The sequence below is a fragment of the Labrus bergylta genome, chromosome 8, assembly GCF_963930695.1.
Source record: "Labrus bergylta chromosome 8, fLabBer1.1, whole genome shotgun sequence".
Lineage (NCBI taxonomy): Eukaryota > Metazoa > Chordata > Actinopteri > Labriformes > Labridae > Labrus > Labrus bergylta.
The window spans coordinates 25333747-25342850 of NC_089202.1; the positions used below are offsets into that span (position 1 = coordinate 25333747).

Genomic DNA, 9104 nt, shown 5'->3' on the forward strand with positions numbered 1-9104 from the left:
GAGGAGAAGAGAGAGAGGGGAGGAGAGAGAGGGGAAGAGAGAGAGGGGAGGAGAGAGAGGAGGAAAGAGAGGAGGAGAGAGAGGGGAAGAGAGAGAGAGGAGGAGAGAGAGGGGAAGAGAGAGAGGAGGAGAGAGAGGAGGAAAAGGAGGAGAGAGAAAGGAGGATGAGAACAAATGCTCTGAGCCTTAAACTTGTAATTCCTTTTCTTGTCTTTCATCATCTTTAATGTTTTTATGATTTTACTGTTTATTTGTAACGACATGCATATCTATGAATGCAGGAAACAAGAACAAACAAACAAACAAACAGGTCAGGGTGATTGGCTCTGTCTGTATGAGGAGCATATGGAGCTTTAAAGCTCTCAAATCCTCTTAGCAGAGTTAATCCATGAAAATCACACCTCCAGTTTTCTGATGGATGTCACAGGCGTAGCTCTCACAGGTATCTAGCCGTGTGGCTCTCAAAGGTAGCTAGCCGTGTGACTCTCAAAGGTAGCTAGCCGTGTGGCTCTCAAAGGTAGCTAGCCGTGTGACTCTCAAAGGTAGCTAGCCGTGTGGCTCTCAAAGGTAGCTAGCCGTGTGACTCTCAAAGGTAGCTAGCCGTGTGGCTCTCAAAGGTAGCTAGCCGTGTGGCTCTCAAAGGTAGCTAGCCGTGTGACTCTCACAGGTAGCTAGCCGTGTGACTCTCACAGGTATCTAGCCGTGTGGCTCTCAAAGGTAGCTAGCCGTGTGACTCTCAAAGGTAGCTAGCCGTGTGACTCTCACAGGTATCTAGCCGTGTGGCTCTCAAAGGTAGCTAGCCGTGTGACTCTCAAAGGTAGCTAGCCCTGTGACTCTCACAGGTAGCTAGCCGTGTGACTCTCAAAGGTAGCTAGCCGTGTGGCTCTCAAAGGTAGCTAGCCGTGTGACTCTCACAGGTATCTAGCCGTGTGGCTCTCAAAGGTAGCTAGCCGTGTGGCTCTCACAGGTAGCTAGCCGTGTGACTCTCACAGGTAGCTAGCCGTGTGACTCTCACAGGTAGCTAGCCGTGTGACTCTCACAGGTATCTAGCCGTGTGACTCTCACAGGTATCTAGCCGTGTGACTCTCACAGGTAGCTAGCCGTGTGACTCTCAAAGGTAGCTAGCCGTGTGACTCTCACAGGTAGCTAGCCGTGTGACTCTCACAGGTATCTAGCCGTGTGACTCTCACAGGTATCTAGCCGTGTGACTCTCACAGGTATCTAGCCGTGTGACTCTCACAGGTAGCTAGCCGTGTGACTCTCAAAGGTAGCTAGCCGTGTGACTCTCACAGGTAGCTAGCCGTGTGACTCTCACAGGTATCTAGCCGTGTGACTCTCACAGGTATCTAGCCGTGTGACTCTCACAGGTAGCTAGCCGTGTGGCTCGCACAGATGGATTTGGCTCATGGGTAAACCTCCTGGTTACCTGTAAACAAACAACATGCAGAGTGAAATCACACCTTTTCACCATGTCATTTGAAAGCCAGAGAGAGGAGGAGGAGGAAGAGGAGGAGGACGATTTTAGTCAGAGTGGATCTAAAGCATCTTTTTTCAACAGTTTATTTACAGGTGAGTTTATCTACAGGTGTGTTAGGCCATTTGTTGTGTCCATTATAAGATATGTTAATCCTTTATCGATCCCCAGTGGGGAAATTCAAGTGTTGCCGCGACAACAAGACATGAAGAGCATGCAAATGAGTACTAAATATATGGAGTTCAGTCTCATATTCACAAAATCAACAAATAAAAACAAAGGTTCACAAACATATTTCTGATTCAAACACAAATATTTATAGTTTTATATATATATATGTAATAGACATCCACAAATATATAATATATATTTAAAAAGCACATTTGTATCTTGTTACATTTATATATAAACTGTTCAGTCTGCATTTACAAACTGTTTGTCATTTATGAACCTCACTGCATTTGTGTGTGGGATTCACAAATGCATTTTTTTCAGCAGGAAATGTCTGTAGCCAATCAGATGTCTCCTTCCTATTCAGCCAATCACAGTAGGGTAGATTCAAGGGTATGATTTAATGTGATCACTTTAGCGTTACATCTGCGCAGACAGCGATTAGCCTAGCTGTCTGATGAAGTCATCTTTATTCTGACCAGCACAAATAGTCTCTGTGATTGTCGTACTATAAATAGAAAGTTGTTTATCGTGTTGGGTATATTGACTGCGTGTCGTTGATTAACTGGTGTTGAATAAACTGGTGATATTCCGGCCGATGTGTTTGGGGCCTCGGCTTTTGAAGGACCCATCGTTTACTATCGTTTTAACAGTTACAAACATTCATTTGTGCCAATGTCCGTTAACATTCTGAATAGCAGGTAATGTAGGATGTGCCCAGGGTCAGTGCAATATGCCAATATGTTACTGCTGCAAAAAGGTGTTTTTAAAAGTTTTAAAGATTAAAAGTTTTAATCGCGTTAATCGCATGAGTTCCTGTGATTAATCACGATTAATCGCATTGTTATACGCAAAATCCAATAATGAATTAAAAAGTAGCGTATAGCGCACTTTTATTGTAAATGTACTTCTCAACTTAAACAGTGTAATCAAAGCAAATAAATACAAAACTAAAGCTTATTGCCATTGCAAGGGCATAATGTCATCCTGTTTGTTATATAAAAAAAAACTGCCCAGAAAGGTTTTAGGCTAAGCGGTATAATGAAAATGTCGGGACGCCATTTTTAAAGTGGGGGAGAGTGTGACAGGTCAATTGAGAACATTGATGTTGATTGTTTGGTTATCGGGGACCCCACAAACACATTTTTGTTGTACTTGTCATTTTGAAATTCTTTCGTTTATAATCTTTTTGAATTCATCTTCAAAGTTGCTAATGTTAATGTATTTTTCTGAACTGCAACATTATTCAAGCAGTTGATGTTGACATGTTATTAATTAAATGCGCTGCATAATCTACGCCACAAGTCTGCGAGTGAGAAACAGTGACATGCAGGAGTTCAGAGAAGAAGAGTGTTGTTGTTGTAACGCTATGGAGTTAGCAAGAAAGTTGTAGTTATTATTGAGCAGCTGAAGAGACTCGTAGGCAGAGTGAATGAAGGTACTGGGTCTTTGATAAACGCTTAAATAAAGTGAAGACAAGTGAAACGACCTTTTAGCGTCCGCCTGAGTTTCTGGCTGCAACATATTTTGGAGTACTTATCAAGTACTACGGTGATAAGAAAATTCAACTTTGCAGTGGTTACAAATAACTTCGGCTCTGTCGACTGCGCCGTCTGGAAGAACTTTAAAATGAAAATGGCCTTATAAAAGTTCCGTACCCTTCTCCATGCTTGATTATCCGCCAATTCTTTTCTGACTGTTTCCTGCTTCCTGTGTGCGCCGCAGCAGTCATGCGCAGCAGTAAGCAACATACTAGGCTCGCTCACGATGGAATTTTACAAAATAAAAGCCAGTGAGCAACAGACTTTTACAATAAGAAAATAAATTATAAAAACTGCGTTAATGCGAGATAAAATAATTGTCAGCGATAATTAATCGATGAGTTAACGCGAAAATAGCGCGTTAACTTGCCCAGCCCTAGTATTTTATTTGTTATTCTCTTGTAACTCCAGTCCAATATAAATGTCCTTTTGGGGACAACAAAGTATATCTTATTATTTTTGTTGGGTCATACAACTATGGTCAGCTCGGTGTTTTAAAGTGTCTGCAGATAACACTTGTTAAGAATTGGTGCTTTACAAATAAAGATGGATTGATTAATTAGGCCTCTAACTCTGACACTAAGAGAAACATTGACAGAGAACTGGAGGCTTAAAAGTTAAAAGTTTGGACCTTTTAATTTTCCCTTCTTGTTTAATATAAAATATTTACAATGCAGAACTTCCAGAGGGCTTTGGGTTGGCACGCTGCAGAGGATGGCAGGCTGACAGACTGCTCTCCCACTAACCAGGAATTTTCCCCAGATTCAAGTTTTTTAACAAGTAAAAACACCTCATGGTATGTGGAAGGGAAGAAACACAAAAATTGTTAATGTAAACCAAATACAAGATCAGAGAAAAACAAGTAGATGGCCATGAAGAATGACGAAAGAAATAAATGCTAACTCGCCTAGCATAGGTGGACTCGAGCATACCGGAGCTAACTTACTGGCTAATATATTGACATTAAGGTAATACGTGCCGATGTAAAGAATGACAGCTTTTTATCGCACACTAAGAGAGAATGTTAAAAATGATTTGACAGAGTACAGACGTGAGATTAACCAGGCCCCGGGAGATATTAGGGAGGACCTGAAAACCACAACAACAGGAGTTGAGGATGCGGAGCAGCGTGTCGAGAAATAGAGGAGTAACCTGGCACTGGAAATGAATCACACTCAAAGCAAAGTTTGTGAACACATTTTATTTCTCCCACAAATCAGGCTGTAAGAGGGTTGTGGCTATACTACTCCCAAATAGGATAGACTTCCAACTAACAACTGAAATTAAAGATAAATAAGTTTGTTTAATTAATTAGAGGCAGAAGTTCCTTGACTAAATGTGAATATGCAACCAGGACATGACAGATCATTCATCAAAAAGATTTTTGTGCTAGAAATTTGGAAATTATGCCTAAAATGATGAAGAAGGGGTGGCAGTGGCCTACTGGTTACTTTACGCATTTTATGTACGGAGACTATAGTCCTCAAATTTGGTGGCACGAATAGGAAACCAACCCTTGTCTCCTTTCCCGCATGTCAATCACCTCTCCCTCTATCTCTCCCTTATTTCTGTCTCCATCCACTGTCCTGACTTTGTAATAACTGCATAAAAAGCCCCAAAATAAACCTTTAAAAAATGATTTTATAAAACAGAATATTAAGAATAATATCACAATAATTTATAATGACTTAATAATGCTTAAAAGCATTATGCTGAGGTCAAAGAATGCTTTGTGTTTGAATTTGGTGAACTGGCCCTTTAAGACGGAATGTTGACTGTTATAGAATTAGAAATGTCCTTTGATGATGTCATCACAGGCTGATTCTGGTGTCTCATTCACCTGTTTGAAACTCTGCTACTGAACGAGGACAAGTGTTTCTGTTAGTGAAGGTATATCAAAAAGCTGTTAAATCGCAGCTACACTGATTCACAGTAGGTCATTTCTTTAGAATAAGACAATGAACAACCACAGATCAGGAAGATTTTTCTCCACTCCGGCCATGGGCTCAGTGAAGAACCCTAACCCTGAGAGCAGTTTTGATGAAGAGGGGATCGAGGAGATCTTCCTTGTGGAGGAACAGAGACCACAGGATTCAGATGAGGAGAATCAGGAGCCTCAGGAGAGCTCAGATGAGAAGTTAAGTGGTTGGAATTCAGATGACGAGTCTGCAAATGAAGAGAAGGACAAGAACTCAGGTGAGGAGTTAAGTTGTTGGGATTCAGGTGACGAGGCTGCAAATGAAGAGTGGTCTTGTGACCTGGTCGAGGAGTTTGTAAATGAAGAGGAGGAAGAGAGCGTAGATGTAGAGAATTCTTGTGACCTGGTCGAGGAGTTTGTAAATGAAGAGGAGGACAAGAACTCAGTTGAGGAGTTAAGTTCTTGGGATTCAGGTGACGAGGCTGCAAATGAAGAGGAGGACAAGAACTCAGGTGAGGAGTTAAGTTGTTGGGATTCAGGTGACGAGGCTGCAAATGAAGAGTGGTCTTGCGACCTGGTCGAGGAGTTTGTAAATGAAGAGGAGGAAGAGAGCGTAGATGTTGAGAATTCTTGTGACCTGGTCGAGGAGTTTATTGAAGAGGAGGAAAACACGACTGAATCCCTCATGAACTCTCTTGCAGCAGTAAACGGACAGCAGCAAGAAGCAGCAGAGGATGTGGGGGTAAATTGTGCTGTAGTCATGGCACTGAAAGACCACATTGCTGTGCAGCAGGAGGAAAGTCTAGAGAAAGACAACAAAATCAAGTCTCTCTGCTTCATTATTGAGAATCTTCAAAATGCAATGGAAAACCGAGATGAAATGGTTTCCTGTCTGCAGAACAAAGTCAACCTGTTGACCACAGATCTGGAAGCTTCTTTCTCCCAGCAGCACAAGGAAGCAGAAAGACTCTCCCATCTGACTCAAGAAAACCAAAAGCTGGTTTCTGAGAATGAAAGACTGCAGAGTGAACTCCAATCTGCCCTGCTCGCTCTGAAAGAGCTCCAGGAAGAAGAAACAGGTGGCAGCAGACCTGAGGAGGAATATCTCAGGGCTCAAGTAGCTGATCTCATGAAGTCACAGAAAGAGCTCCAGCTGAGCAAAGAAAAGCTGAAAGGAACAATCTATGACATGACAGCAGAGCTCGAAGGGAAAAACACCATCATCAAAAAACTCGAGAACAATCTGGAGGCGTGCCACATTCAGCAAGAATGGTCAGAAGAGCTTGATCAGTTGAATTGTGCTGAGCAGCAACAGGAGGACAGTCTGCAGAAAGACAAGGAAATAGGATCCCTGCACTTCAATATTCAGACTCTACTAACTGAAGTTGAGGACCGAGACAAAACGGTTTCTGCGCTGCAAATCACAGTCAAACAGTTGGCCTCAGACCTTAAAGAAGAACAAGCAAAAAACAGTTCTCTTCAGAGGGTCCACCACATCGCTGTGGAAGAGCTGGAGAGTCTGACTCCTGAAAATCAAAAACAGGCTTCTGAGATCACAAGGCTGAAAGGTGAACTCAAGGCTGCCAAGCTCGCTGGAGAACAGCTGCAGAAAGAAGGTAGCAGCAGAGATGAGGAGAATAAGGAGCAAAAAGCTCTGCTCATTAAAACGTGTAAAACCCTTAAATGTGTAAAGAAGAAGCTCTTTGAGAAGTCCCAGGCTTTAGAAAATAGTCTGGCTGCTGAAAAATTATTCAAGTCTGCTCTCGACGATGAAAAAATGTGCTCCAAGCGAATATTTTCACAACAGCAGGCAGCACCTAATGCCTCCGAGTCCTCAAAGTGTCTGATGGACGAAGTGAAGACGTTGAGGAAGGAGAACGCAGACATCAGGGCTCAACTGGAGACCACGTTTAGAGAACACCAGCAAACCAAGGCAAAATACCAGCTTCTTTATGAGCACCAGGAACAGATGCTTTCCTCAAAGACTGATATGATCTCAGAAAATAAGATCACCACCATGAACCTCCAGATCATGGTAGAAGACTTGAAGGCAGCACAGCTTGAGAGCAGGACAAGGCAGACATCTCTGGAAGGTGCACTCAGAGAGACGAGGGAGAAGATGTGTGAGCTGCAAAAGGCAGCTGATGAAGCTGCCGCTCAGCTCGAGACAGAAAGGACCAAGTGCTTCAAGCAAGGAATCGAGCTGCAGGAAGCTTGGATCAAGAACAATGTGTGTTTGAAGGAAAGGCAGAAACTGTTGGAGGATCTTCAGAGAACTCAGGACACCGGCTTCATGCAAACCAAACAACAGATGCAAATGGACGACGAGATGAAGAGACGAGATGAAGACGTTGACCTCAGGCTCAGCAGGCAGCAAGTGGAACTGGACCAAAGCAGGACGGCTTTCCGCAAGCTGCATGATCAACACGCTGAACTGGGGAAGGAGAACTCTGACCTTAAAGGCAGCTATCGTAAGCTGCGTTACGCTTACAAGGATCTCAAGCTCCAATACAACACGCTCTGCATCGCCAGCGATTACTCCCAATCATAACCCCGCCCACCTCGCTCCAAGGTAACCTGTCCCCAAATATCCTCTTCATCCAACCAAGCACAACTCCTCCAACAAGACACTCAAAGAGTGCTGTACTCCAGCGGATGAGCCTCATCACTCTTTCTGTCTTATTCTTTGTTTGTTTGTTTTTTTGTTTGCTGGGCACGGTGGTGCAGTGGGTAGCACTGTCACCCTCCCTCTGGGAGGAGTTTAGCATGTTCTCCCCGTGTCCATGTGGGTTTCCTCCGGGTGCTCCGGTTTCCTCCCACAGTCCAAAAATATGCACTATAAATGAATTGGCTGCTTTCAATAAATTAATAAATCAAATCATATCTGAAAACAAAATAAATATTAATCATAGCAATTGAGAAATGTGTCGTCTCCCATTGAACAGTTTATAATGAAAAATTAAAACATGTCAGAGTGATTTTCACAAAATGTAAGAATAATATGTAAAACTCTGCTAACAGGATAAAAAGAGAGGAGGAGAGAGAGGAGAAGAGAGAGAGGAGGAGAGAGAGGAGGAGAGAGAGGAGAAGAGAGAGAGAGGAGGAGAAGAGAGGAGGAAAGAGAGAGAGGAGGAGAGAGAGAGGAGGAAGAGGAGGAGAAGAGAGAGAGGGGAGGAGAGAGAGGGGAAGAGAGAGAGGGGAGGAGAGAGAGGAGGAAAGAGAGGAGGAGAGAGAGGGGAAGAGAGAGAGAGGAGGAGAAGAGAGAGAGAGGAGGAGAGAGAGGGGAAGAGAGAGAGGGGAGGAGAGAGAGGAGGAAAGAGAGGAGGAGAGAGAGGGGAAGAGAGAGAGAGGAGGAGAAGAGAGAGAGGAGGAGAGAGAGGGGAAGAGAGAGAGAGGAGGTTTTTTGGTTTTCAAAATACCTTTTATTTTACCACTACCTGGAGAAAATTATAACACTGTCACATCATCACTCAGATCAAGAGAAGGAAATAAATAAATAAATAAAAAATAAAACAAGTGCAACAAAAATCACAACATCAACAAAAACAACATTTACTGCATCAAAAATGAATAATCAGCTCTCCATCCCCACCCACAGAGCACAAAGCTTCTTCCACAGCCCATACACTATTAAAGTCTTGCACATTGTCCATCATTTGATAATAGGCAAATTCTACCTTCAGTCTGGCCTTCAAAAGTCCCTCCAGAACCAGCACCGGTTCCACACAGCCAGTACCCTGAGCTCGGTTCTTGCGTGTAAGCCAAATGGCCAACTTAGCCGAGCCAGATAAAAAGTTCATCAGTGTATGTACAGTCTTTTTCTTTGCAGAATACTTTGGCCCAAAAACAAACAATGCATAAGAGAAATCCTCCCCGAGAGCTTCAAACAAGCTTTTCATAAGGACAAACAAGAGTGAGAGCCTGGGACACTCAACAAACAGATGAGACAAAGTTTCAGTTAGTGAACAAAACAAACACTCCTCTCCCACCCCTGGATCAA

At 43.2% G+C, this 9104-nt stretch overlaps 1 protein-coding gene across 1 annotated transcript in view; it reads left to right on the forward strand.

Annotated features, from left to right (window-relative positions):
• The window catches only part of LOC136179820 (putative leucine-rich repeat-containing protein DDB_G0290503), a 17068-nt gene extending 8752 nt beyond the window's left edge, over window positions 1–8316 (forward strand). Inside the window, exons 2-3 of the mRNA XM_065957948.1 lie at window positions 1368–1409; window positions 5136–8316. Coding sequence (XP_065814020.1) covers window positions 1368–1409; window positions 5136–7655 — 2562 coding nt within the window. The 3' untranslated portion in view covers window positions 7656–8316. The remainder of the gene's footprint in view (window positions 1–1367; window positions 1410–5135) is intronic.
• The last annotated feature ends 788 nt before the right edge of the window (window positions 8317–9104 follow it).